The sequence below is a fragment of the Pollachius pollachius genome, assembly GCF_949987615.1.
Source record: "Pollachius pollachius genome assembly, chromosome: 13".
Lineage (NCBI taxonomy): Eukaryota > Metazoa > Chordata > Actinopteri > Gadiformes > Gadidae > Pollachius > Pollachius pollachius.
In genome coordinates this window covers 6555237-6583199 of record NC_136946.1, presented here as the reverse complement: position 1 = coordinate 6583199, position 27963 = coordinate 6555237, and the positions used below count along the sequence as shown (strand labels likewise).

Below are 27963 nucleotides of genomic sequence, written 5' to 3'. Positions count from 1 at the left end.
CGTTGAAGCACTGGTACGAGCAGATGCAGAGGAGCTGCGTCTGCTCGTAATGACTTTGAACCTGGACCTTTTCAATCATTGTCCGTCCGCTGAGTGTTACAGTGTGTCCCTAACAAGGGTAGCACACTAGCTGCTCAGATTCTCCGCTGCTGGGGGCCACGGAGGGCCCCTGGAGGGCCCCGGGGGGGGGGGGGGGGGGGTCGACGATGATGTGTGCATCATGCGGTGTAACGTGAACCGCGTGGAGACATGAAACCCCCGCGTCAGCCTCGGTGCCGAGTTCTGCCCTTCCTTACGTAAAGAACACTTTGTTTCAATTTCAGTTCTCTTTTCCGCCATACACAGTCGAAGAAGGTCAAAGCCCTGCTGATTATTTATTTTATTGTCTTCGTTCCCGGTTTCTTGTTGTTTTTTTTCCGGCCCAACGGAGACGGACCAACGCGGTTGTCATTTTGCATCTGGCATCAGCGTGCTTTTGATATTGACTACGTTTTCTTGAGACTTCTTTCCAAAGCGGCTTGCAGTGAGATAGGGGTTATGGACGCCTACAGCTAGACTGCGGTCATCCAGGGTCGAACCCGGATCCTTTCTGCTGGGTGTCCATCACCCATACCACTGACTATCCTGCCCCTTTAATGCCACCTGGTCACTCATCACTGTGGTCTCTCTCTCGCCTTCCCTCTCTCTCTCTAGGTTCCTTGACAAATGGACAGCTGAACGGCTCGGGGTCAAAGGGCAGCCACAAGGAAGAGCGCTCCAAGAGCCTGGATGGGAGCAACAAGTACTCAGAGGACGGCCCCGCGAAGAAGAGGTACGGGCCCCGAGTCTGTGGTGGGACGTGGACGGGCGGGGTGGGGGGGTGCCTGGGGCACTGGACTGGGCTTGTCTGGGTGGAACATTCCCCCCCTGTACTGTGTATCCACCTGGTGTCTAACAGCATGTCTGTGGGAGATGGAAACAGGTGGCATTGCAAGGGAGGAGGATAAAAACAGATAATATGTGGATTTGAAACGGAAAAACCCAGCCGGTTGTTCAGGTTATTATAGAATTCAGAGCGTTGTGCTTTTCCCTCCATCTTGGTCTTTCTCTGTCTGTTTGCCTCCATCTGTTTTCCTCTCTTTCTGTCCCTCGGTCTCCGTCTCTCTACCTCCTATCTTTCTGTTTCGGTCCGTCTGCCTTCATCTGCCTTTCCCTCTTATCTATCTCCCCGTTTCCTTCTCTCTCTCTCTCTCTCTCTCTCTCTCTGTCTACTCTGTCTGTGTCCCCAGGTCATTTCATTGTGTTGGTAAGCTTGAGGAGGTGCACTGTGTCTTTTGCCTCAGTAACGGGAGGAGCCGGTGTCAACAGAGAAATGTAAACAGAATCCCAGCTTAAGGAGCCATGGGGTCGGGTAATCGCCCCCGAACCCCCTCATTATTCCTTTAAATGCCAATAGGATTCCCGTTATTAGCCCCTCGAAGAAATATTGTCATGTATCTCCCCCACATTAATCATTTAGAAAACGCAAGTGGAGCCGCGCGGAAAATAAGCTGTTAATTTCTTGGTAGTGCCGTTGAAATGTGTTTTTAATTAAAGTAAATCCCCACAAAGCGGCGTTTTCTGTTAGGAGACCTTTATTGGAAAATGGAATTAAAATAAAATAGGATTTTATTGTAATTCGCCCTCACCAAGTTACAGTTAGATTCTGTTTAGATATTCCAATCGCACACCAACAATCTCTTTGGTTGATGGGTACAAACGTGTGTGTGTGTGTGTGTGTGTGTGTGCACCTGCTATGCCAAAACTCTGATATCCAAAGGCACACGAATGCATAATTGTGGTAATTGCACACAAATATAATTATGAAGCTGTCTCTGCTCATGATTAGCCAAGTCGTACTGCTCTCAGGCAGAGTGTAATGTACTACCGACACATGGACCCAACCCCTTCAAGGTGTGCGTGATATTGTTTATGAGCTAACACGCACACACTCTCTCGCTCTCACCCTAGAACATTGTTTTACAATTTGGATGTTTCTGAACAAACCCAAACACACTTTGCTGTCGTTCTCTTCGGGTCCTTTTTCATTTGAGGGGATTTTAATGAGGGACGCAAGTGTCCGGTTGTTTTTAATTAGGGCCCCTGACAAAGCTTTCAGTCTGCTGTTAATGAAACACACAAAGCAAAGGCACAACTTGGCTGTGTGTGTGTGTGTGTGTGTGTGTGTGTGTGTGTGTGTGTGTGTGTGTGTGTGTGTGTGTGTGTGTGTGTGTGTGTGTGTGTGTGTGTGTGTGTGTGTGTGTGTGTGTGTGTGCGCTAAAAGACTGGCTCCAGTGCCCCATAGCAAGGACAGCAGGATTGGGTGGGGCGGGGCTGGGACAGTGGCCAATGGCTTCCTTCTCAATGCTAGCCCGATAAGAGAGACGGGGGAGATAATGTGGGGGAGAACGGAGGGAATTGATGAAAAGGGCAGAAATAATGAGAGGGAGAAGGGGAAGGACAGGTGCGAGCGGTCTCCATTGTTGTTGACGTTGGCAGGGAAGTGGCTGCCTCCCGAAGCCTTTGAGACCCATTCTGTGTTTGTCTTCCCATGCTCCTGAGCCAGGCTGGCATCAGCCATAGCCTTGAACCGGAGCTTTGAACGGTAGAGTCTCAAACCCATAGCCTCGCGCCACCGGTGCCTTGAGCGGTATAGCCTCGAGACACCGTAGCCTCGGGACACCGTAGCCTCGACCCTTATTACCATAGCATAAAACAGTGTCGCCCCCAACACCTACACTCAAACCATAGTCTCGAACAAACGTGGCCTTTTACCTCTTAACCGCCAACCAACATAGCCTCGAACAATCATAGCCTTGAAAAAACTAAGCCTCAAACCACCATAGCCACAATCTTTTAAACCATAGCCTTGAACTGTATCGGCGCTAACCACCATTGCCGTGAACCGCCATAGCCTCAAACCACCGCAGCATCAAACCCATAGTCGTGAACCCCCATAGCCTCAAACACTGCGCCTCAAACCGCCACAGCCGCAGACCCTACCCCAAGAACCATAGCCCCCGAAAGTCCTGCTCCCTCACCCCAGCCTCCAACCTCGTTCTTCGTGAGAAAATACCGGTCTCCATAATGCTGGAGCTACGCAGGCTTACACACACCACACACCACACACCACATCAGGAACAAATAGAAATAACCGCAACAACACAAAGCATGCATCTTCTCACACTGCGGCCCCGTCTGTTGTAGTGCCTTCAGCGACGGCATCAAACCACCGCACACATTCTCTTTCCTTCTCTCCCCCCCCCCCCCCCTCCAGCTCTCACTCTTGTTATACATTGATTCGACATTTGTAAAACGTGCTCGAGATAGGTTGGGAAGGATTTGTTTGAAATGACTCACTGAACAAAGAAGACTTTTTTTTTTGTTCTTTTCTCCCTGCGACTGCAGAGTGTGGTCGAGTGGTGTTCAATGGACCACGTGATTTAAAATTAACACCTTTTTAGCCTCGGCGTCCACTTCAGTGCCTCTCTTATTAAGCCACTGATCAGCCCTAATGCCTCAATTGAAAATCAACTAACTTTGGACCAACCACTTTATGTGAAAGTGCTCTGCTTTACCCTGCTGCCTGCCAGTCGGCCCGATGTGTTCCTATCCCAAACCGCATCGAGCCGTACCTTAATGCGTACCTGAACACTTCCTATGGACCCCTGCCCCCGCCGTCAGGCAGTCTGCGGTGGGGCGCCCCCCTCGCGGCCGCCCGGACAGACGCAGGAGTCAGCGGTGGCTAAGCTGATGTGATAACTCACGGCAGGGAGAGCAAGACCCTGATCCATTTGGCTGCGACTCATCTGATTAAAGATTACAAAGGGTTTTCATGGGGATGCCCACAGGGACTTGGCACGCACATCACTTGAAGCGAGTTAAAAAAAAGAGGGAGAGAGACGAGAATAAATTGTGTGTGTGTGTGTGTGTGTGTGTGTGTGTCTGGTGAATCAGGAGTTTAAGGCCCATTGTAGGGCGGATTGGCCTACTTGTGTGCAGAAACCCCCGCCGTCGCCACCACCTCTCATTGAACAGAACAGTTCTGGCTCTCTTTGAATCCATTCTTCCTCTGTTGTGTCAGCCAAGACACACAGTCACACACATGCGCTCAGCTGCTCGGCTTTCTGTCCTGCCCTAATGGATGCCAAGTGTGGGCTAGTGTCTGCACGCGCGCGTGTTAACATGCGCATACATGCATGCACATATGCGCGCACATGCACAAACGCACTCGCACATGCACACTCTGGTCCCTGCTTCTCTCACATAACACTAGGAGCCACAAACACACATGAACTGATTTCACCCGGTTAATGGGGGGGAGGGGTTTTAAACGACTATTGATTGAATTCAAATGGCGGCTTTGAAGTGGCCTACATACAGCGGAACATGGCAGGACCTAGCGGCGCTGGGGCTCTCCCGCCACTCGCATGTATGCGCAGCGCAGTCATCTCGCATAAATCTGGTTTGCTTCACGATGCCCTTGGCACACACACACACACACACACAAGTGGGAGGGGCTTTGCGTTCAATGCTCCACCCCCTTTCCTCAAAGGCCCTCGCCATGTGTTTTCTATAGATTGCTCCTGCTGATAAAGTGCACTTGACTTGGTGTATGTGTGTCTGTGTGTGTGTGTGTGTGTGTGTGTGCGAGCCTGTGTGTGTGTGTGCGAGCCTGTGTGTGTGAGTCTGTGTGTGTCAAACCGGGCCCGCTGAGACAAAGACTTGAGGTGAAGGTGCTGGTCCTGGTGATTCACGAGGCGGTGGGTAAGCAGGTTTAGTAGGCAGCTGGGTTGTAGCAGAGATGGAGGAACTGCTGTAAATATCTCTCGTCTTTCGATCTCTATATCCATCCGTCTGTCTCTCTCTCCCCTTGTTGCGTTCCTTGTCGCACAAATCTCCTTGTCGAACACTAGTTACTGTGGTCAAGCCCAGCGATAAAGAGGGCCCTGATATAGCCATCTGGTTTTTAATGTTAACTCTTTAGAGCCGTGCTCTTCTGTGCACCTGACTCCGTCAACACATGTCTGAAACATCCATGCCTGGACGTCACATTGAAAACTTTGTCTTCTTATGAGTCACCCTGGATGAAAGATCAAGTATTTTACATCCATTGGGCCATGGAGCCTCCCAATCCCAACAATACACACGCACTATTGTACACAAGAAAGATGTGACAGACTGTTGACGATGTCTTTCTTCCATTCTTTGTCCGTAACTTTGCAGTAATCTTTCCCTTTCTTTCTCTTTCCTTCCTGTGGCTGCCGGGAGTCATGTGTTACTGATTTATACGGAGTTCATGTGATGCCATTTCTCAGCGTTTGCAAATCCTTTGTGAGGGCTTCGCAGGATTTCTGGTTTCATTCCTGTGATAGAGCCATGCTTTGTGCTGGATTTGCAGCGTTTAGCGTGCTAGTGTTTAGGGTTTGGCTGCGCCGAACGTCATGGTGATATTAATATTGCTCTTTCACTATTCTCAGAGTTGTTTCAGAAGGGCTCAACTGTTGGAACAGTGTTCCCTCTATCTCCCACGTGCCGGATGTTTTTGTTCATGAGAAGCTCTTTTTCACACTGCATAATACTTCTTCTGCAACGCCCTATCATGGATATTTGGTGCGAATAGGGCCACTCTGTAAAAGATGGCAATCTAACCAGTTTGTGTGTGTGTGTGTGTGTGTGTGTGTGTGTGTCTCGCTCTCGTGAAGGCATTGAAAACATTCTTGGGTCACTCTAGTTCATTCTTCTCCTCGACCAACCTTGCTCACAGAGACGAAAAGAACCTGCTTTTGATTCACTCTCCCCAACCGAGTTTACAGCCACTGCTGCGGCCGCCAACCCGGCTCATTCTGCAACAGTGAACAAATATCTAATAAAGTCATGAATGTCACCACGGTGGTGTTGTTTTGTGCGTGTTTGGAGCGGCGACAGCCTCTTTGTCTCGGCCTCTTTTGTCCACGGTCACAGTCATGCGTTTCTGCCGGGCTAACTCAGTCCCATCTTGATTAGACTAAAGGCCAAACCCAAGCCCTCCCTCTGATGTGTATTGACCCTGCCTGGCCTGCCTTGGGGCAGCCTATCCCAGGGGCCGCTCTCAGGTTGGCTGTGTGGGGGGGGGAGGAGCAGGGTAGGGGGAGGAGGAGGAGTCGGAGGTCAGGAGGTCAGATGGTCAGGAGAGTTGGCCATCTGTGGTGGGGGTTGGGGTGGACATTGACTGCTAACAGAGCATTACGTTTAAGTGTGTGTGTGTGTATGTCGGACGGACTCACAAGATGGCGTCCATCAGTGGTCGAGGCCTGGGAAGACGCTGGGGTGTCCTCTGTGAACTTGACTCGCTCGCGTCTGCCGTTGGCTGTTTGTTTACCTCGCGTTCGACTGGCATAACGTTCGAGCGTAGGGGTTTTCTCCGGCTGGAACTACCTTGACGTTGTTTATTGACACTAGTGTGGCTGTCCTTAGAAGCCTGGGCTTCAGACCGCCGGCGCTCCTCATCGAAAACAGGTGATCCGCCAACGTAGCATTTTCACACTCAAGAAGACGGCCAGCTAGCTTGAGTAACTGCCAATATTTCTTCCCTCTTTAGCTGTCCCTCCATCCGGCCTTCTCCCCTCGGTATAGTAACATTTGAATAGGCCTGAGAATAGCCAAGAATATATTTAAAAACACACACAAAGCCCCTTTGTGTTGTCCTTATCTTGAATGAATATCGGCCCTCGTTTTGTCCGGCTGAAGCGCTCGGACGTTGCGGCTGCGTTTGACACCAGAGATGCTACGGACCACAATGCATTAGCATCAACTGCTGGTATTTTTCCTGTCATCAGCCGGGGCCTTTTATAACTCTATAAACGCTCCCAAAATAAACCCACAAGTATCGCAGGCTAATCGTTGTTATCCAGCACGGTCCCCGGTAAAGTGTGTGTGTGTGTGTGTGTGCTCTTGGTGGGAGCCACAAACTGAGGGCCGAACATAGTGAGGACAAGGTGGGGATCGTGTGTTTCCATTTGTCTTGTCAGCAACCTTGGCTCATTGACGTGTGTGTGTGTGTGTGTGTGTGTGTGTGTGTGTGTGTGTGTGTGTGTGTGTGTGTGTGTGTTTGTGTGTGTGGTTCACGGAGGTCAGCTCGGAGCAAGGCCGTCTCTCGGGTGCATTCAGACAGAAAAGCAATAAACACTGGGACAAAGGGGAGGTTTACACTCACACACACACTGCTGTTTACACTGCACACACACACCATCATTCTTGGTCTTGCGGGAGGGGGGTTTTCGTTTCCTTTTTTTGGACTTTTAAACACTTTTTGTGCTTTTAAACACTTTGTGCATCTCTCGGGTTGGAGTCGAAGCGTGCGGCCGCCCTAATTGTTTTTAATGCTATTCCTTTATCACTGATGGTCCCAAACTCCTAATACGGTTGGCTGCACTCCAACCCTGGGCCTTTTAATTTTCCCATATGGCTCAGTGATTAGCCTTCCTGCAGAGTAGGCGTCTTGAGATTAGACGACCAATAACCAGAACCGGTGTGAACGGACCAATAACCTACTGGGTTACCCGACTCTGCTATGTGTATGAATGATTAAACATCAACGTCAGTGCGGTCGGTGTCATATTTACCGCGATGCCTTCCATTCCGGAGACGAGCACAGAAACGTTAATTTACCTGTCAGACCGTCGACGCGTCTAAAAGACATCGCTGGTCTTGCGGCCACGTAAACCAGAATTTCCAAATGGTGCGTGCACTTTATTGGGACTGTCTTTTGTACATAAATACTTGCAGATCCCCTCGCTGTCGTGCACATAAACACACAATCATGGGTGTAGCCTGGACTCGTACTGGAAAAATATGCCTGCTTCAATACTGCGTGTGTGTGTGTGCGTGTGTGCGTGTGCGTGTGTGAGAAAAATACGCAGCTTGCAAGCTGGACTGCTCACGTGCACACATTAGCAGAAATGTGCCGCTAGACGTGCACACACACACATGCACGGAGACTCTCAAATGGAGCCAGCTGCAGCTGAGGTAGTGGTTCTATTGGGACCATGTGGGCCATCTGGATCCAATGAGAGCCGGCCTGGAGGTATGGGGGAGCCCGGATCAGTGTACTTCTACTGACAGACAAACCCCTACCTCACCAGCGCTGGTGCACCATGCCAAACCGGATGCTCGCTGGACCGTAGCATTACAAGCTATCGGCTGAGATCTTGTCAGGTTCAATGTAGAATGAGTGCGTCCACTTTTCAATTGATTTGTGTTGTGTTTGTGTGGGGGGGGAGCCGGGGCCTTCTGATTGAAGTGGACTTCAGTTTGGAGTGGCGAGGGGTTGTGGGGAAGAGGTTTGCGTCGTGCCCCCCCCCCCCCCCCCCCTTACCTGTGGAGTGACCTCCTGTAGTTTCTGCAGTAGCATACCTACTGCCGTGTAGACTCTTCCTTTACATCAACTGGCCTTCTCCAGTGGGTGACGTCCAAACCTCCATCACTGTGCGCGCACACACAATAGTCACCCTTCTTCTCTTTCGGATGTATCCCTTATCCGTCATATTTCATTCTTCCTTGCATGCTGTCTCCCCCTCCTCTTCTCCTCTGCCCCTCTTTATTATCTATCTGGCTCTTTCCCTCCCCTCTCTCTCTGTCTCTATCTCTCATTGTATCTCTGCCACTTGTAATATCTCTCCCTGTCCCCCTCTCTTCCAATACATGTCTCTGTCTCCGTGCCGGATGTCTTGATAAGTGTGCTGAAGTGTCTGTGGCCTTGGAATGCCTTTGAAGCTGTAAGTGGACCAATGCAAGCCCCCCGATAAGCCCCTATTTCCACCAGCTTTGTCAGGAGAGTGAGGGAGAGTCTGAGGGAGAGGGAGAGAGAGAAGGGGAGAGCCATGGACCCCTGGAGACCAAGGCAAGATAATCTATCGGTGGAGTACAGCCCAGGAGCCCGGGAAAGACAGGAAGCTCTCCTTCCAATAACCCCTACGCCAGAGTGTACACACACACACACGTGCACACGCACACACACAAAGGGGTCAATGTGTTCACGAAAAAAAAAGAAGCAAGATTCGTCTCTTCAATAATTTATACGGGGACCAGACATCGATTAACACAACGGGTCGATCGACTCGTGCGGATGCACTTCATGCCTTCCTTCCCCTCTCTGCCTGCCGCCGCCCTTCGCTGGAGAAAAAACCCGCTTTCCGCTCTAAAACACTTAGAGCTTTATCTCTCTCGCTCTCTCCTTGCTCATGCCTCGACGGTACCGGCGATGAGCTCCGGTTCCCAAAGTAACACGAGCTCACTCCAGAACCGGCACCCACGTTCCGCCAGAGACCAACGCTGTCACCACACAAATGGGAAGGAACCATACCCACCCTCCCTCCCAACCTAACGGGATGCGCCCCAGGAAAACGCTTTTCACATGCGGGTTCCCATCCCGGCCGTGCGCGGTGTTCCCGGCTCCATCTATCACGTTTCAGCCGGGGGGGGGGGGGGGGGTCGGGTTGCCATGTACTTCCTATAGCGGCGCTATATATAGAGCGCGGGGCGTTCTGTTTGCGCGGCGCACATCTGGTGGCTCAGGGTCGGGTTGCGCTGACTCATCTCTTTGGTGTGTTCTTAGAATGACTCCCAGCGCTCGGCGGAACCCGGGTTGGCCGTGTTCACCTCTGTCTCGCCGCGGTCGGCGAGGGCGCGGTGTCACGCAGCTCGTAATTGAAGTTCTGCTGGAGCTGAAGGACGAGGCCAGCCCCCCCCCCCCCCCCCCCCGCTGTCAAACCGGGATGACATCTCGCTCCCGGCATATTAGCATGTCTTTAGTCGGGTTGTGTTACCACTCAGGTTAGACGAAACGGAACCAGAACTGCTGTAACGGGCGTGTTCCTTTTTTTTTTTTTGCATGCGTATCTGTATACATAGGCCTACATGCATGCACATATACAACACACACTCAGTATATATACACAGAAAAACAAAAAACACAATAACAATACTCATAATAATAGTAAAAATAATAAGACGTCGAAATGCTGAACTCTAAACTCGTGTTCGACGGAGCATTGAGCGAACATGTCGATGCTGCAGTGGTGCATGATATCAATATTTATACTGGTGTATCTGTACTGTTATTATATTTCATTACCCGTTAAGGCATGCGTTTACACAGCCAACGGTTGTTAAAAAGCCAAGCAGATAAGCGCAGGCGCTTCACATCACATATGGTTATTGTTATTCCGGGTGATTGTTATTTTCTGATGTTCCCTTCGCTCCGTCTTGCGTTATGCTTCTGCTGAGCTCCAGTCATTAATATTTGATGTGCGTAAAACGCGGGGAAACACAGACAGCAACACACAAATCAGCTCCTCGCGTTCACAACAATCTCTTCTTTCTAATTGCCACTTAAAGTAATTCCCCCCACTGTCGACGGGAAAGACAGGGTTTTCTCCGCAAACGAGGGTAATTTGTGTATGTTTATGATCAGCGTCTGGCCTCCTCCTTAACCACTGTAGAAGACTCATCGCGCTGCCTCTGCGTTTACTCAGCGACACTGCTGATGTCACTCTCTGCGAGACACAGCCAGGCGCTTCCTGCGTCCTCGGGTTTCAGATAGATTTTGTTTTTTTCCGTCCGGGACAGTTTTCTAAGAGTAACGAGCCAAGAGGCAGGGGAATGCTATCTAACACCCAGCGTCCCTCTCTGCTCGTGTGTCCCCCCGCCCAGCGGGTTTGAGAGCTATAGTTGTGCTCAGCGGTTGCTGCCAGGGCATTTCAGGTGACTTCCTGCCTGGAGGCTCCAGGCCAAGTCTGTTGGTTCAGAAGTGGAGGAGGAGGGAGGGATATGGTGACTTTGGACCAGGTGGCTGAGGGATGGAGTTTAAAACCTGCTGATTATGTCCTGAGAGATTCAGGAGAAACGGAGAGACAAACATTGATCAGCAGGAGGTGTGTGTGTGTGTGTGTTGGAGCGGGAGAACAAGAAGCAGAGAGGGCATAAATGTTGTCCCAGCAGAGTTGCCTCACCTTAGGGCCCAGTAGTCTAGATGGTTCCGTCTCTCGCTCTGTCTCCGTCTGTTCAGTTTGAATAGGGTTGTTGTTTTAAGGAACGGGGCACAATACATTAAATACAAATGTTGTTGAATGCACTGCACTTACATTTTTGTGAAATGACCACAATTAAGGTTATGATGAACAGAATGTATGCTGTATTGTACTTAATTCAATGTGTTATGATCCACAAATGAGAAAGAAATACTATCTTTCTCCGGCTCTTACCCCTGATTGTAGGCTGATGGAAACAAAATCTCTTCCTTTTGTTTATTAGATGCCTTCCCTCCAAGTCATCCTCCCTCCCTTCCCCCCTCCCCCTCCTATCTCTCCTATCTCCTCTCCTCAGTGTCCCTGGGGCCCCGGCAGCACAGGAGACAATGGCTGTCTGCCTGGCATTTTGAAGCGTGATGCATGAAGCCACTGGGCGTCTTTTTTCCTGAAGGGGTGGCTGGTGACATCCAGCTGTAATCACCTGCTCTTGTATCCTCCCAGTCGCCCTGTCTCAAGTTGTTTGGTTCCTTCCCTCTCTTTGTCTCGCTATTGCTCTTATTCCCTCGCTCCCTCCCTCAATCTCTTTCTCTCTCATTCCCACACTCACTCCCTCCCTCATTCATCTCTTTACTATTGCCTGTCTGTTTATTTTACCTTCTATTGGGTCATAACTTTATAACGGATGTATCATAACTTGACTTAAATGTGCGGTCAATGCAGCACACCATTAAAGTCCTCTAGCGCCCTGACCCTTCTCTTGACCTCCTCCAATCCCCCCCTCTGACCTGTAATGGCTAACCGATAGCGGTGGGTCAGAGCGGTAAAACTCAGAGAATGCATCACCGTTCAGGGGGACCGTCTAGACAGGATGTCTACTAAGCCCGGCCTACCTTCCACCTCGCCATTTTCTCTCTCAGAGCTCACTCAGCTCTTGCTCTTAGTGTGAGCTCTATCGCTCTTAATGTGAGCTCTCGCTCTTACTGTGAGCGTTCTCTCTCACTATTACTGTGAGCGCTCTCTCTCGCTCTTAATGTGATCGCTCTCTCTCGCTCTTAATGTGATCGCCCTCTCTCGCTCTTACTCTGTCAGCTCTCTCTGAGCCCTCCCTCTCGCTCTCTGAGCCCCCTCTCTCTGAGTTCTCTCTCTCTCTCTCTCTCTCTCTCTCTCTCTCTCTCTCTCTCTCTCTCTCTCTCTCTCTCTCTCTCTCTCTCTCTCTCTCTCTCTCTCTCTCTCTCTCTCTCTCTCTCTCTCTCTCTCTCTCTCTCTCTCTCTCTCTGAGTCCTCTCTCTCTTTCTCTCTCTGTCCTCTCTGTCTCTATGAGTCCTCTCTCTCTCTCTCTGAATCCTCTCTCTCTCTGTCCTCTGTGTCTCTATGAGTCCTCTCCCTCTCCGAGTCCTCTCTCTCTCTCTCTGAATCCTCTCTCTCTCTGTCCTCTGTGTCTCTATGAGTCCTCTCCCTCTCCGAGTCCTCTCTCTCAGAGCTCTTTCTGAGTCCTCTCTCTCTCTCTCTCTCTCTCTCTCTGTCCTCTCTGTCTCTATGAGTCCTCTCTCTCTCTCTCTCTCTCTCTCTCTCTCTCTCTCTCTCTCTCTCTCTGTCCTCTCTGTCTCTATGAGTCCTCTCCCTCTCCGAGTCCTCTCTCTCAGAGCTCTTTCTGAGTCCTCTCTCTCTCTCTCTCTCTGTCCTCTCTGTCTCTGAGTCCTCTCTCTCTCTCTCTCTCTCTGTCCTCTGTGTCTCTGAGTCCTCTCCCTCTCCGAGTCCTCTCTCTCAGAGCTCTTTCTGAGTCCTCTCTCTCTCTCTCTCTCTCTCTCTCTCTCTCTCTGAGTCCTCTCTGTCTCTGAGTCCTCTCTCTCTCTCTCTCTCTCTCTCTCTCTCTTTCTGAGTCCTCTCTCTCTCTCTCTCTCTGTCCTCTGTGTCTCTATGAGTCCTCTCCCTCTCCGAGTCCTCTCTCTCAGAGCTCTTTCTGAGTCCTCTCTCTCTCTCTCTCTCTCTCTCTCTGTCCTCTCTGTCTCTATGAGTCCTCTCTCTCTCCGAGTCCTCTCTCTCAGAGCTCGCGCTCTGTTCTCTCTACTCTTTCTTCCCACCTCTTCCAGCTCTCTATTACTCAACACTGTGTGTAAATACCAGTTCCCTCTTGGCATCCAGGTCCCCTGTGCTGTGAGCTTGCTCTACCAATACAGACATACAGGAGCATACCTTCCTCTGGCAGCTCGTGCTCCACTGCAGAATGTTGCCAGGAATATGTCATTGTCTAATCTTTTGTGTTGCAAAGCCACGTTTGGATCAAAGCATAATAACGCAAGGCCACTCGTTCTCTCCAGTGTTTCCCCCGGCACTGTATGGTTAAGGTGGCCGCCTTTACAACAATAGGGCCCCGCCTTGACTACCAATGTATGCAAAAAAAAAAATATAAAAAATATATTTATATATATATTATTTTCTTTTTTATAAATATTTTTTAATTATTATGCATTAACAAAGTAGAAAACTCTCGTAGGGAAAGAAAACATACTTCCATCAGGCATAAAAAATAAAGATAAACAATGCATCGGTTCACAACAATGGTCATGCCATAAAGCTTTTTGAATGGAATTGAAACGGAGAGACCCCCCCCCCCCCCAAACACCTTGACTAAGACATTTTCTGGGGGAAACACTGCTCTGCCATCGAGCTGTATAGCCTGTTTCAAATTTATACACGGCATTAAAGTTGTTTTTGTTGCTTACCCATATTTGCAGTGTATATTCCATGTACATACCTGCACATACATAATGAATTATAACTCACTGAATGAATATAACATGCAACATGTTGATGTAAAGCACTTAGGATGCGTTATGTCTGAAAGCTGCTCTTTTATTGTGCTATGTAAATACAACCACTTAGTCATTTTAATTACTTACTTAAGCATACATTCATACCAGCCTAGTGTGCATTGGGAGAGGCAGGCTTTTGGTCAATTAAGAAACACGGGACTTAAAGTATTCCGAACGAAAACAAATGCTTTTCAATCACGTCCTTGGCGTGGCTCACTTGATCCACGTGGCTGTGGGCACTACCTGTATCTGAGTGGTTCAGCCAGTTAGCCAGCAAACACGCTCCCCGCCCCATGAAGAGGACTGTATTTGAACAGGGCTCCGACAGCACCCACTGCGGAGGGATTACAAAAGCCCGGCTAGATTGCAGCTCCCCTCCACTAATCTGTTATGACTGCACAACCCATATTCCATTTGCATCAGCATCGGGCGCAGAGACTACCAGCAGACTCTCAATCACAGCTTTCATCAGTCTGACCGGCCCTTATCTCATTCTCTGCCGTCTGCCACCCGCATACTCCCGTGACTCTCCTGTTCTCTTCCGTCTCTCTCTCTTTCTCTCTCTCGCTCTCTTCAAGCCCAGGCGGTTTCTGTCCTGTTTTAGAAGTCACGCGACCTCTCTTCTTGAAATCTCTCGCAGAGAAATTTCTGTTTACCAATCGTGACTTCGCCTCCCTCTCTGTCTCCCTCTGTCTCTCTTTCCCACTCTGTGACTCAGGCTCTCTTTGTCCCTCTCTCACTTCCTCTCTCTCTCTCTCTCTCTCTGGATCTCTTCGTCCCTCCCTCTCTCCTCCGCTCTCTCCCATCTGTGTACGGACCTGTTGAGGTAGCTCAGCTGTTTAACCTTATCATCTCAGGCACACAACATATGTAGGGCACAAGGTAGCCCCCTTTATAAAGCATTATCTTTCTCTCTCAATTCATATCAAGTTTTCTCTGCACTCCTTACATCTAAATGTGTCCTTTCAGTGGTCTTCCGATGAACATGACCCTCCCTTAACTCGTCATCCGATATCCAACTCATCTCCGTGGTGAGGTGTTCCACATTCGAACCCGACGCCATCAGTTAGTGTGTGTGTGTGTGTGTGTGTGTGTGTGTGTGTGTGAGAGTCACGGGTGCAGCACACGGACGGCACCGGCCTGTTCTATCTCCCGCGGCTCCCTGTGTTTGTGTTTGTTTATTCACTGCCCTTTAAGCGTTGACGGGGCTGCGTTCGTTTAGCCTCTCACACACCGGCTCGCCGTACGATCAAGCCCAAGCATGTGTGTGTGTGTAGTGTGTGTGTGTTGTGTGCGTGTGTCATTTTTCAATTTCTCTGCTCGCCGACATTTGGCGGCGCGGCACTCGGAGCGCAATCATCCCGGGGTCTGGGAGCGCCAGGCTCCCCGCCACGACGCTCCGACAAATTGACCCATTGTGATTCCGTCTGCGTTCCCTGATTGAAGCGTAATCGGAGCTCCGGGCTGCCCATGACTGCCCCCCCCCCCCCCCGCAGCAAATTGACGAATAAAGACAGGATATCACATGGTGCCCACACGCACTTATGAACGCAAAGAGCACCCACATGTACACACACTCACACACACATAACCGCAAGCACATACACACTGACGACAGCACACACACACACACACACACACACACACACACACACACACACACACACACACACACACACACACACACACACACACACACACACACACACACACTTGTAAGCACACTCACACCTGGGCTGATCAATTGAGGTCGCAAACTATGACTGTGGCTCCTATTATAGTGTGTCTCTCTCTTTGGCTGCCTGTTCATAGTGTTGAGAGAGATTGAGACCGAGAGAAACATGGAGATGAAGAGACACAGATAGGGAGATGGGGAGACAAACACATTGGCAAGGAGACAAAGAATGCGAGTGACTAACAGAGATTTAGATGGGAGACCTAGGAGGGACAATAGGAACCCATCAAGATGGAGAGATAGTGTAGCCAAATTCGTTGAAGCCGATAACTGCAGGACACTGCTTCTTTGTACTTAGTTTATTATCCCCGGTCTACTGTCACCTGTGTCCTCTCTCTGCCTGCCTCATTACCACTTCGTACTCACCCCTCTCTCTTCTCTTCTCTTCCCTGCCTCAGCAATCCTTATACATTGTTGTATTGATAGCATTCTCGGATACGTCTGTTTTATACCTGTGTGCTAATGTGCTCTCGGAGATGTTTGTTTCTTTAAATGGAGAACATGCAAATATAGATGGTTAAATCTTTTTTTATGTGTTTTGTTACTACGCTCGATGGGAGGGGAGGGGGGGGTCCTATGATTATGGGTTACTTTTATTATTGTAATATGCTCTGTAAATTAACCCTCTCTTGTATCCCCTCCCCTTATTCTCCTCCAATCTCTCTTCTCACTCTCCATTCTCCTCTCCCCCCCTTACTCTTCACTCTCCCCTCCTATCTCTCTTCTCCCCTCCCCTCTCTCCTCTTCCCTCCACTCTCTCCTCTTCTCCCTCCCCTATCCTCCTCCCCTTCCCTCCCATCACCCCTCCCCTCCTCTCCCCCCCCCCCTGGTCCCCAGGCCTCGGCTCCAGGCCCAGAGGAAGTTCGCCCAGTCCCAGCCCAACTCCCCCAGCACCACGCCCGTCAAGGTGGCCACCGAGGTGGGCTCGGCGCCGGCCAGCCTGCCGCTCGCCCCGCCCTCCTCGTCCTCCTCGTCCTCCCTCTCCTCCCTGTCCTCGCTCTGCCTCTCCTCCTGCGCCTCGGCCTCGGCCTCCACGGCCGTCTCCTCTGCCCCCGCCGCGGCCCCGGCCTCCGCCTCCACCTCCGCGGCCTCTGCGGCCGCCTCAATCCAGGAGCTGACCCGGCGCAAGCCCAAGACGGAGGACTTCCTCACGTTCCTCTGCCTGAGAGGTGAGGCGCTTCACTGTTCACTAACGTTCACTACTGTTCACTACTGCTCACTACGGTGTGGTCCGGCGCTTCACTGTTCACTAATGTTCACTACTGTTCACTACTGCTCACTACGGTGTGGTCCGGCGCTTCACTGTTCACTAATGTTCACTACTGTTCACTACTGCTCACTACGGTGTGGTCCGGCGCTTCACTGTTCACTAATGTTCACTACTGCTCACTACTGCTCACTACGGTGTGGTCCTCTGCCTGAGAGGTGAGGGTCTTCACTAACGTTCACTACTGTTCACTACTGCTCACTACGGTGTGGTCCTCTGCCTGGGAGGTGAGGCGCTTCACTGTTCACTACACCGTTCTGCCGGCGATTTGAATTCGCCCTGCATAAGGGTCTGGAGAAGAGCAATACATTTCTTTCTGCTTCCGATACGCTTTTGCGGGAGCCAATCACCAAGCTGGCTTTCCCCCCTGGCGCACTATTGGCTGGTTTAACACAATGACGACGGGGAAGCGACGGCAAGCAGGCAATTGCGTACAGAGGCGTTTGATCGAGGCCCGTTGATCACGCCTCTGGTGCTGAAGAAAATTACAGCAGCGTCCCCAGACCAAGATCAATCGTAGATTGATCTTGGTCTGGCAATAGCCAGGCTAGCTCACTTCTGCTCACTACTGTGTGGTCCAGGGGCTGCCTCGGGGTGGAGACCCCACTTGGGGGTCCCCTGATGTGCATATGGAGTGGCAGGAGATTGCTGACATGAGCTGATGATGTTTGATGATCCATTTGAGCAAACCTTCTCAGGGACACGGGCAAACTACTGCTAGTCACCTGGTGTGTAGTAGAGCGATGTGAATATGTTCACCGGGACATTGAGATCACCTGAAGCTGTTGTTAAAATTGTTGGTGACCCCTCACCATTTCGGCTTGAATTCAAACACTATGAGATTAAAAACAATCTCGTAGTACTAAACTCACAAATGGAGTTCTTCTTCAACCTTCAAAGTTTGTAAATCCCGTTCATACTGAAACGTTTTCTTCCAAATAATTGAATCGTATTTACAGACAGTATATTGAAAGAAAAGATGATAGTCTCTCACTGAAGTAGACACACACAAGGTGTCTTTGTGTCTGTAAGAGAGCAGTGTGACAGTCTGGTCGTGAATAGTGGTTCGTGGATATTTATTTTTTGCCTTTGATGTCACCGGGGTTATTCATCAGCACTCCTAATTAATAGGAACTTCGTCTCCGGCACACAGACACACCGTACCCATGAAGCACAGACGAGTGTTGGTCCTTTGGTTGTAAAGGTTTTTCTTGACAAGCCTTGTTTCTTGTCTTGTCTTAAAGTGGATGTTCAGGGGGGGACATCTCAGGGACAGGCACCCTGTTCGCTTGGTACAATAGACGGTGGGTGGGGGGGGAAATATTCTAGTATTGAAGTGATTCACTTAAGAGTCCCGGTCCTTATCTTCTTTGATTCTTAATCGATTCACAACTCCCAGAATTACAACTTCCCTTTGGTCTTGGGTGTGCCTTTCTGTGTTTACATTATTGCAATGAGCTGATTTAACGCTTTAAAATATGAAAGCTACATAATCTTAAACACTCTGCTCTGCTTTCATGCAATACTTTACTTCAATGCCTTTCTTGGCTCACAGCGGACTGGAGTACACACATAGACACACACACACACAAACGCACACGCCCTCAGACAAACACTCACTCACACACACACACAGTCTCTTTTTATCCTACTGAAGAGATTAATAAAGTGTTTTATGCCGCTATGAAAAAGAGATATGTCCTCTGGAAACGGTTGCCTTTTCATTTATATCCCCAGAGTAACTGGGGGATATATAGTGTGGTCTTTGTTGGAAGAAACGCCAGAGAGCTTTCTGAGCAGGAGGTGGCGCCTGTTCTAAACCGCGGGTGGGAAGACCTTTGCGAGTCCCAGCCGGGTTTTACTACAAAATACTGACCGGTGATTTAGTTACCGTGCATTTTACCACCGTCCAGACGACATTTGCAAGGCCTGGAATACTACATCGAGGGAGGGAAGACTACGTTGTCTTTTCAAACATCCACCCATTTCCTTGCGCCCAAAACCTTGACTTCCCGCTCTGGCGTCCTGATCCTCAGAACGTCCTCGATCTTCCTTAACACGGCGGGAAACCTACTCTCCCGCTTTCGCCCGCAAATGGACCCTTCTCTCTGAACGCGTGGGGGAAAAGAACCCTTTAGCTTGGTTGAATTCCCCCCTTATCATCATTAACCTCTCTAAACTAGGCTAAAGACACTGGGGTGGCAAATTTAGATTTACAATCAGTTTCCCAGCCGACGGCCATACCCCGTTTTCTGGCAGGAAGTCTCCCCTGATTGAATGTCATTCTAATCTAGCGGGGGTCTGCCGCTCACCAGCTCATAATTGCCGCTCTGTGGCTCTTATGCCGAGGGGGGGAGGGGATGGGGATGGTGTTGGTGGTGGTGGTCTCCTTGATGGGTAATATATAGGCCGCCCCGTCACATATAACGGTATATCATATGTGCTTTACGTCCGGCGTGTCCTCGGCTGCACGAGATTGGATGGCTGCCGCCAGCCGCCTGGAACGCCAGCGTTCACTGAGGCCGTGCGCTAGCGAGCGGTCCATCGTATTGATTTCACGCTCGCAGCTTCCACCCAGCGTGGCGTAGCACATCACCGCTAATGAAGCTAATTCCTTTGCCGTTTCGGCTTCTGTAACCGACGTGATCTAGTCGTCGACCGCTCCGGCCACGGAGAGGGGCTCTGCTCGTAACGCGGCGGCTAATGCTAAAGCTAATGCCAATTATAGCGCTAATTTGCCGAGCTAACCACCAATGGGTTTTCCACGGGGCTCCGTTTCCACCCCAGCTACTCCCTGCTTGACCACTGTATTTATAGCCCTAGCTGGCGTGTGTGTGTGTGTGTGTGTGTGTGTGTGTGTGTGTGTGTGTGTGTGTGTGTGTGTGTGCGGCTGCTCTCTGCATGCACGCTGTGCAGATGACATTTTGCGGTGCAGACTGCCTTTGCAGTGTGTTTATCCCCGTGGCCTCGCATGTGACCCACATCCAGAGCGCCCTCACCGGGAGAGGGAGCGGGGAGAAAGTCAGCTCAGACCCCGAGGGTGGATGGTTTGGTGGGTGGATGTGTGTGTATGGGAGAGAATGTATGTCCTGTCATGCAATGTATCGTGTGTGTGGGTGTGTGTGGGTGTGTGTGTATGTGTGTGTGTGTGTGTGTGTGTTCCATCCCCACCTGTACATTCTGTGTATGCGTTTCCCTGTTGATTCTAGTTTATGCGTAACCTGTTCAGACCTCCTTTGTCCACACGCGACAGACCCCCCCCCCCCCCCCCCCCCCCCCCATCCTCTTCACGAGTCTGAGATGCCCCTCAGCACTGTGTTGGTTCCTCCCTCCCTCCCTCCCTTCATTCCTCCCTCCTTTCCTCCCTCCCATCATTCCTTCCTCCCTTGCCTTTATTGTGGACGTTGTGAGTTCAGTCTGAAGACCTAAAAGAAACACACACACACACACACACACACACACACACACACACACACGTATATGTCTACACCTGCACACTGCCTCTCTCACACGGCGCTCCCTCCGTCCCGCCCACTCGCTCACCTCTCACACCTTGAAATGATATTTGCTCATCTTACCGGGCGAGCCCTCCCCCACCCGCCGCACTGCCCTACCATTGGTCAGTCACTCTGACAGCCACATAAAGGCATCTCTCACCACCCGAGGGGCCACAAAGGAGGGCGAAGCGCAACACGGAAACCTCTAGAGAGCCAGAGGAAGAGGCCCGACGCGGCCGGCTTGTGAAATCACTCCTCGTCCCGCCCGCCTCCGTAGCTTACGGTGTACCGCACACACACACTCAGTTAAAGGTATGTGTGTGTGTGTGTGTGTGTGTGTGTGTACACACCAATGCACACATGCAAGTGTGTGTGTGTTTCACGTCATCGGAACGAACGCACTTATGCACACGTGCACGTGTGTGTAATTCATCTCGTCAGTCACATGACGTGAATTCTTCCGGGAGTCGTCGGGAGACGTTTTGCTTGCCAGGCCGTTGTTGCCGGGAAGCGTAATGGGAAGACTGGGGGGGAAGGGGGGGGGGATTATTTTTAATTTGTTATGATGATGTGGGGGGAGGGGGGGGGGGTTATGGATTTATTAATGTGATGCAACGGGGGAGTAACGGCACGGGAGGCAGAGCAGCGTGTCCGTCTGTCAGGGAGACGGGGAACAGGAGGATGGATGGTGTGGGGCCATGTCCGTCCGTCTGTCTGGGAGAACAGCAGGATGCATTGGACGGTGTGGCAACACCTCCCACACCGGCTAGCGTCTGGGAGGGTGAGGACGCACTCCAGCTGGGCACTGGCACACGCACGCACGCACACACACACAAGTAGACGTACGATCAGGTATTTGGATAGCAGGCAGGCATGCAAACATGCACGCTAAGGTATTCAGAGAGCACGCACACACACGCACACTCAGGTATTTAGAGAGCACAAATACGCACGCACGCTTAGATCTTCAGATAGCATGCAGTCGCTTACTCACACAAGTATTTAATCAGTTACCTGGAAACGCACACAACAAACACTGATAGACACGCACACAAACACACTACGATAGACACACACACTGATAGACACACTCTCTGATAGAAGCACACACACTCCGATAGACACACACACACACACACACACACACACACACACTCCGATAGACACATACACATGCTCCGATAGACGAACACACACACACACAGAAACACACACTCACTTATCAAGACGTGCATAAATAGCGAGCCTCACAGACAGCTTGTGTGTGTGTGTGTGTTTGGCGCTGGTTCTCAGATTGATGTTTATGTGTGGTCCGGGCCCACGGCTGAACTGTTTATATCCCCTGAGCCATCTGGGCGGCAGCCAGCCAGTCTGCCTCTGGGAGACCCTCAGGCTGTCACGCCCAGGGGGACAGGCAGGGGGCAGCACTGAGCACAGCAGTGGTGGTGGTGGTGGTGGAGGAGTGTTTGGGCCTGGTTGAACCCAGGCAATGACTTGATCGCTGTGTGATGACACTCTGACCCAAGTGCACAATTCACTGCGAGATGTAGCTCATATCACGCTATTTAAACATTATGAAAGAGTGACCCTCTTAGCAAGGGTAATGGAGTTGTTTTAATTCATCAGGGCTTAGCACTCACAGTAAACACATGCAAGGCATCCAAGCAGACAAAACGACGACTAAACAGAGCAAGCCCTGTCCCGGGTGAGACGCTGTTTATGTAGAGAACATCTCCTCCACGATGGCTCTCAGCTTGCCCATGCAGGCGAGTGTCAGTAGGTCAAGTTATGCAGAGAGCGAGACACTCGTAATAGAGCGAGCGCCAAGGTGCCTCCGCTCAGAGCTCAGCCAGACAAACTGACGTTTCTTCGTTTTTTCCCTTTTCATTCACGCACACCGCACATCTCGTGTCGGTCGGAAAAAAACGCGGATTTTGTTTTCCCCCCCCCTCTCTCTTTAATTGATTCCGATTTCATTTGTCTCTCCTCGGGTTCGGGTCCCCGTGGTCGCTTGTCGCTGTGGCGCCGCTCCGCTGATTGACTGCGGGACTGTAAATTGTCCTCATTGTTTCTGTTCCACTTAAGGGGATCAGCAGAGGGGACGGGGGTTGTAATTACCCCCAGAGTCCTGTTAAAAATGACATTCCTAATAGACGCTTTCAGACCTCGCTCTGATTGGTCTGCGGTCAGAACAAGGCCGCCGTAATTGGGTGGGGGGTGGAGGGGGCACTTGGGGGGGGGGTTTGAACGCTGCTGGAGTTCTGAGATGACGGGGGGGCCCCCCCATGTGTGTGTGAGATTGGGCAACAGAATAGGCTTTGGGTCTCATGTTAGAATCTCTCTGGCAGTGTTTGTGTGTATTGGTAGTTCTCTCTGAATTGCAGGCTTCACTGCAATTTCTGTTCTCTCTTGAGTGACTGCGTCCCTCTCTGTCTCTTTCTTGGTCTCTCTTTTTCTCTCTTTGTCTCTTTAGTTGTCGCTCTTTCTCTCTTTGTCTCTTTGTCTCTCTCTCTCTCTCTCTCTGTCTCTCTCTCTGTCTGTCTGTGTTTGTGTGTCTCTCTCTCTCTGTCTCTCTCTCTGTCTGAGTGTATGTGTCTCTCTCTCTCTGTCTCTGTCTGTGTGTCTCTCTGTGTCTGTCTGTCTCACTGTCTCTCTCTCTTTCTCTAAATTTCTCTAGTTTCCTCCACCATATTTCCTCCCTTTGTGTCTGGCCTCACCTGGCTCCACACTTTCACCTGGTCAGAGTTACTCTGGTATTTTCTCTGGCCCTTGCACAACTTGCAACTCCGTTTTATTTTCAAAACGGTCGAGACGGACCACCAAACTTTCCCTGCACCCCTATCCTGCACCTCTGTGACCCCAGGTGACCCCCCAGGGCCTGGTTTCCATTGACCCTATGACCCCTGGACTGGCCAGTAAATGAGCTCCATTTGGCTAATGAAGCTGGTGAATTGCAGCGGAGTGGGCCAATGTGGCATCGCTCCCTCACGGTTTGTTTGTTCAGAGGGAATAGCATTTACCGTGTCACCCGAGATAGATGTGTGTGTGTGTGTGTGTGTGTGTGTGTGTTTCCTGGGCCGTGTGTGTGTGTGTGTCTCAGACCGTGTGTGTGTGTGTGTGTGGCTTGGGCTGTGTGTGTGTCTCTCAGACGTGTGTGTGTGTGTGTGTGTCAGATCATGCATCCGTGTCTGCGACCTGTGCGTCCATACATCCATCCATACAGACGTGGGAAGCGGCCAAGTCTAGCCGCTGGCTAAAGCCTCCGTCATGTTTGCGGCGCTGCCGTCGCCGCCACCCTTCCACTCAACTCTCCCTCCGCAGAGCTGTCATAACAAGGACTGTGCAGCTGGGAGCGCAGCGCCCAGCGAGCCAGATATGGTCTTGGAGCCTCAGCAGGCGACCGACCGCTGGAAGCACGGAGCTAATCTCAGCCAAGGATCCCGGCCTCCCCGGTGTCCCGACACACACCCTTGGTGTTTTTTACGCAGGTCCCGCCGCACTGTAGCAAAGTGAAACCCTAATCCCGCGTCCCCCACCGAGAGGGTCTTAGATGTAGTTCTGCGCCGGGCTGCTGGTGGTGGATCGCGGCAGCGGAGCACTTGACAATGAGAGGCCCAGAGTGGTGCTTCTGAGCCACGTGTGTGTGTGTGTGTGTGTTTGTGTGTGCATGTGTGTGTGTGTGCGTGCGTGTGCGCGCTTGTGTAATGACATCTCCGTTAGAGCAGCCAAGCTTGGCTACTGTGTCACTGAGGTATCCCTAACACAAGCACATACACGCACACACACACACACACACACCCCACACATACTCACACTTAACTCTGACCAAGCAAGTGTTCCACAATTCTGGTGTGTGTGTGTGTGTGTGTGTGTGTGTGTGTGTGTGTGTGTGTGTGTGTGTGTGTGTGTGTGTGTGTGTGTGTGTGTGTGTGTGTGTGCGCTCACTTGTGAGTCACAAAGCTCAAGTATCTGCCATCTAATTGACAGGCGGTTGTACAGTAATCCTGGCCGGGCTACCCACGCCCAGCCTTCTCCCATCCTCTTTGTTGAAACTTATCAACGCTTCTGTGAGGGCCCCTGCACTTCACCCCCCCCCCCCCTCCCCTCCCCGTGAGTCAGCAGCACGCGGGTCTGCTGACAGACGAGGAGATACCCTGTCTCAGCCTGGTTCTCTATCCGTGTCATCTGGCTCCCTGCGTTTTTCCTTCTCCTCCACGGTGAAAGTATGCTCCCCAGCTCGTTTGAAGGGGTGTTGCGGCATCGAGTTCATGTGAGATCAGAGGTCTGCGATTTCGCCCACCTCCCTCCCCGTGTGTGTGTGGTGTGTGTGTGTGTGTGTGTGTGTGTGTGTTGCATGTGTGTGTGTGTGTGTGTGTGTGTTGCATGTGTGTGTCTTTGCGTGGATGTGTGTGTCTTTGCGCATGTGTGTGTGTCTTTGCGCATGTGTGTGTGTGTGTGTGTGTGTGTGTGTGTGTGTGTGTGTTGCGTGTGTGTGTCTTTGCGTGGGTGTGTGTGTCTTTGCGCATGTGTGTGTGTCTTTGCGCATGTGTGTGTGTGTGTGTATGTGTGTGTGTGTGTGCGCCGTGGCTCCAGGCAGACTAATGCCGGTGATAATTGTATTGACGCCATCAGTCACAACGGGTAAATCGTCCTGGCGTCCCCCTCCCCGGCTGTGTTGCCTTTAATAACAAACATTGTCCCAATGAAAATATAATGAACCGTTGCGTGAGTCGCATTTGCAACGGCATCGATTTAGTAATAAAGCACCCTGGGACATCATAAACTGCCTGTTTCCTCGCTCGTAAAAAAGCTTTGATTAAATAACAATGCCGGGGCAGTGTTGAACGCCGGGCCAGTAGACACAAAGAGGAGATGAAGAGGAGTAACGTTCGGCGGTCTGAGACGAGCAAACGTTTGAGTGGCGTTTGAACATGAGCAGTGGAAACCGCAGGCGTGTCTCAGGTGAACAGTGAGCGAACCTTGGTGGACGTCTCCTTAGTCCCCTCCACGGAGCCTCACGATGCCGGCCGACGAACGCCCCCGCGGCTCCGCCTCCACCCCGGCGAACCGCCCCGCCGCACCGCCGTCCGGTGCAAAACCCCCCCGTCCGAGCCACTCGCACGCCGTCCCTCCCCGCACGCCGATGCTACCGTTTCGGAAGTGGAAAGAAAAAGGTCATGTGGGACACCGGGGCAAGGCTAAGTGCTAGCGCCGTGCGGCCCAGTCGATACAGAGGGGCGTCTTGGGCTAGCTTTAGCCTCTTCTGCTGACCTGGAGGTCAAACAGGTCTGACCTCCCGCCTGGACGAGGGGCCCGGCAACGGGAGGTCAAGGCACAGAGACTGTGACTCGATGCACGAGAGAGAGAGAGAGAGATGAGAGAGAGAGGAGAGAGAGAGAGAGAGAGAGAGAGAGAGAGAGAAGAGAGAGAGATGAGAGAGAGAGAGAGAGAGAGAGAGAGAGAGAGAGAGAGAGAGAGAGAGAGAGAGAGAGAGAGAGAGAGAGAGAGAGAGAGAGAGAGAGAGAGAGAGAGAGCATCGAAGCTACGCTAGGACTCAAGGATTCCTCTACAGCATGCCGCTGAGCGAGCCGTGCTTGTAAATAATGCAGGTTGCGTCGCATGTCCACCGTGGTCATTTATTTTGAGAGGCCGGTGCGCTCTGTGTACGAAATACTGAATAAAGGAGGAAGGAGCGATGGTTGGAGAGAATAAAAAAATGTGTGAGGGAGAGTGAGGGGGAAAATGAGTTTCCGAGTCAGTCCGGCGCGTTTTCAGACCTATGGCCGAGACCGCCGGTCTTACACCTTGGGTTCAACCGTGCGGTTGTTCTTCTTCTGTGGTGTTTGGTCTCACGAGAGGTGGCGGAGCGGTGCATTTCCCACATGATTTACAGCTGGACGTGCGCGCCAGGGGCTCGGGTTTCAATCCAAACAGCGCCGTGTTGTTCGTTCAGGCACAGCCAGGGGCCAACCGCTTGCACGCTGATTTATCAGCACAACATTATGAGCTTTAATAACACTTAACGACCTCTCGTGAGAGTGGTTTTGTGCGTTTGCGGGTGCCTGCGTGCGTGTGCGTGTGCGCGCGTGTGTATTCATGCATGCAAAGGTGCATGAATAATTGCAAAGTGTTTCGCTGTCCATCACAGACCATGGTTAGTGACCGAACACGTGTTCATCTAGGATCCATCTTTCACAAAGTGTGTCAAGTGTTTGAGATCGAATGGCTTACAATGAACTCCAGAGTGTACTGCAGCATGCGTAATGTTATTGTGATGTTCTTGCAACCAGCCATATTTTTCTTGGCCTAGGAAACAGGTTCTGCACAGCAAAAGTTGCCTTCTCAATTATTAATCAAAAAAGGTTGGCGTACGTTTTGTCTCTTTTGATACAGTTCCAAGTTTAAGATCGAGCATTGCTTTTTTTTTGGTTGGAAAACAACAGGGAAATTGTTTAAACTCTTTTCAACTCCTTTATGTTACGGTCGTGGACGACAGAACGCTGTACACGCTGACGTCAGTGGTCTGTTATACGATTCCTCCATGTTTAGCTCTTTGTGGACAGAGTCCTATATATACAGTCTACCCTGGTCTATCATACAAACTCCTCCCTTGCTTTGCTCTTGGAGGACAGCGCTGTGCATACAGACTATAGTGGACTATTAATCAACCCCTCCATGTTGATGTTGTGGGGGACAGAGTAATGAACATACAGTCTGTAGTTGTCTTTTACAAACCCCTCCATGTTTAGCTCTTTGAGGACAGAGTAATCGACATACAGTCTGTAGTTGTCTATTACAAACCCCTCCATGTTTAGCTCTTTGAGGACAGAGTAATCGACATACAGTCTGTAGTTGTCTATTACAAACCCCTCCATGTTTAGCTCTTTGAGGACAGAGTAATGAACATACAGTCTGTAGTTGTCTATTACAAACCCCTCCATGTTTAACTCGTGGAGCACAGAGTGCTGAACGTGCTGACTGAGTTCTCTGTACATCCCCCCCCCCCCCAGGTTCCCCGGCCCTCCCCAGCCACATGGCCTACTTCGGCAGCTCTCAGGACGAGGAGGACCTGGAGGACCACTGCGGGGAGACGCGGGAGGAGCCCGTCAGGAGGAGCCATTACCACGGCAACGGCCCCTACGCCTCCTACACCTCTCCTCCTCCTCCTCTGCCAGTCCACCCCGCGCAAGGGCAAGACCCCGGGCAGACAGCCCCTCAACGGACACGGTAAGGACCCGCCCCACGCCGCCTCGCTTCCTGTCCACGACCCTGCCACTTCCTGTTCTGCGGAGAAACACAAACGACTCCCTGACACACACGACGCAAACACTGTGCGCACACAAACGCTGTGCACACGCGCACACAAGCGTAACATGGCAACTGGAACATTTGAGGGATCCTAAGGACAATTATGGCGTCTGAAGACGAGACAGCTGCTGGATGCTGCTCTGTATTCTCCCAGTAGCTCTCTCGTAGGAGGGAGGAGGGGGGCTGTGCATCTCATCCCAGTACTCTTCCACCCCAATTAACAAGTCTTTTCTGAAGCCTTAACAAGGTGTTTACGCACGCACTGCAACAGCTGGCCCCGCCCCACCGCTGCGCACAACACACACACACACACACA

At 51.2% G+C, this 27963-nt stretch overlaps 1 protein-coding gene across 1 annotated transcript in view; it reads left to right on the top strand.

Moving 5' to 3' along the window:
* Window positions 1-249: 249 nt before the first annotated feature.
* jarid2b (jumonji and AT-rich interaction domain containing 2b) overlaps window positions 250-27963 on the top strand; it is a gene marked incomplete at its 5' end in the record, with an annotated part of 58508 nt that continues 30794 nt past the window's right edge. The window contains 6 exon segments of the mRNA XM_079749354.1: window positions 250-262; window positions 694-811; window positions 16413-16744; window positions 27350-27492; window positions 27495-27506; window positions 27509-27566. Coding sequence (XP_079605480.1) covers window positions 250-262; window positions 694-811; window positions 16413-16744; window positions 27350-27492; window positions 27495-27506; window positions 27509-27566 — 676 coding nt within the window.